General features: G+C 68.5%; 1 protein-coding gene across 1 annotated transcript in view; it reads right to left on the bottom strand.

The window, feature by feature from the left end:
• LOC120501040 (dystrophia myotonica WD repeat-containing protein-like) overlaps positions 1-1,692 on the bottom strand; it is a gene marked incomplete at its 5' end in the record, with an annotated part of 4,918 nt that overhangs the window by 1,984 nt on the left and 1,242 nt on the right. Inside the window, one exon of the mRNA XM_039706686.1 lies at positions 97-858. Within this exon, the coding sequence (XP_039562620.1) occupies positions 97-858 (762 nt within the window). The remainder of the gene's footprint in view (positions 1-96; positions 859-1,692) is intronic.

The following is a 1,692-nucleotide window of genomic DNA, read 5'->3' as shown; positions in this document are numbered from 1 at the left end:
CGGGCGCGGGGAGGGGGCGGCCGGGGGTCCAGCACGTCCTCGGTCAGGTCCCACAGGCAGAACTGCGTGTCCTGGCCGGCCGAGCCGAAGCGGTACGTGACGCTCGGGGGCTCCTCGGGGGTCTCGACGCNGGCGGGCGCGGGGAGGGGGCGGCCGGGGGTCCAGCACGTCCTCGGTCAGGTCCCACAGGCAGAACTGCGTGTCCTGGCCGGCCGAGCCGAAGCGGTACGTGACGCTCGGGGGCTCCTCGGGGGTCTCGCCGCCCCCCTGCCCGTCGGGGGGCGGCGGCGGGGGAGGCGTGAAGGGATCGAAAGCCACGGCGTTGACCCACGACTTGTGGCCGTGCCCGCGGGCCACCACGCGTCCCTCGGCGAACGACCACACGGTGACCAGGTCGTCCTCGCCGCCGGTGACCACGTAGCGGCCGTCGGGGCTCCAGCAGACGCAGAGCAGCCCCCCGAAGTAGCTCCTCATCATGCCCTGCAGCAGCATGGAGGAGAAGTGGAAGACCCTGAGCACGCCGTCCTGGCTGACGCACGCCAGCGAGCGCCCGTCCGGCGAGAAGGCGAACTCGTTGAGCGGCCCCGAGCCCACGGCCCACTTGAGCAGCGGGTTCCGAGGGGTCTTGCTCTTGCAGGAGAAGACCCTGAAGCCCTCGCCCTGCGTGACCAGCGTGTACTGCGGGCTGGTGGCCCCGCAGGGCTGCTCCGAGTCGTACAGGTACAGGTGGCCGCTGGCGTGCGACGCCAGGAACAGGCGCTCGGTGTCCGGCAGCCACTTCACCAGCGTCACCTTGGACTTGTCGATGAGGCGCTGGGGGACGGCACGGGAAGGGTTAAAAGGGTGGTGGGGGGGGTACTGAGGGGGTTGGGGTGGTGCTGGGGGGCGTCTGGTGGTCCCAAAAGGGATCCCAAGGGGTTCCTGGTGGTCCCATGGGGGTCTTGAGGGGCTCCTGGTGGTCCCATGGGGGATCCCGAGGGGTTCCTGGTGGCCCTGGGGAGGTTCTGGTGGTCCCAAAAGGGATCCCAAGGGGTTCCTGGTGGCCCTGGGGAGGTTCCTGGTGGCCCATGGGGGATCCCAAGGGATTCCTGGTGGTCCCATGGGGGTCTTGAGGGGTTCCTGGTGGCCCTGGGGGGATCCTGGTGGTCCCATGGGTGATCCTGAGGGGCTCCTGGTGGTCCTATGGGGGATCCCGAGGGGTTCCTGGTGGTCCTGGGGAGGTTCTGGTGGTCCCAAAAGGGATCCCAAGGGGTTCCTGGTGGCCCTGGTGGTCCCATGGATGATCCCTAGGGGTTCTTGGTGGCCCTGGTGGTCCCATGGGGGATCTTGAGGGGTTCCTGGTGGTCCCAAAAGGGATCCCAAGGGGTTCCTGGTGGCCCTGGGGAGGTTCCTGGTGGCCCATGGGGGCTCTTGAGGGGTTTCTGGTGGCCCATGGGGGATCTTGAGGGGTTTCTGGTGGTCCCATGGGTGATCCCGAGGGGTTTCTGGTGGTCCCATGGGGGATCCCAAGGGATTCCTGGTGGTCCCAAGGGGTTCCTGGTGGCCCTGGGGAGGTTCCTGGTGGCCCATGGGGGCTCTTGAGGGGTTTCTGGTGGCCCATGGGGGATCTTGAGGGGTTTCTGGTGGTCCCATGGGTGATCCCGAGGGGTTCCTGGTGGTCCCAAGGGGTTCCTGGTGGCCCTGGTGGTCCCA

The sequence above is a fragment of the Passer montanus genome, unplaced genomic scaffold, assembly GCF_014805655.1.
Source record: "Passer montanus isolate IOZ18808 unplaced genomic scaffold, ASM1480565v1 scaffold1953, whole genome shotgun sequence".
NCBI classification, from domain to species: Eukaryota; Metazoa; Chordata; class Aves; order Passeriformes; family Passeridae; genus Passer; species Passer montanus.
The sequence above is the reverse complement of the archived record's forward strand: the minus strand, read 5'-3'. Positions and strand labels throughout refer to the sequence as shown.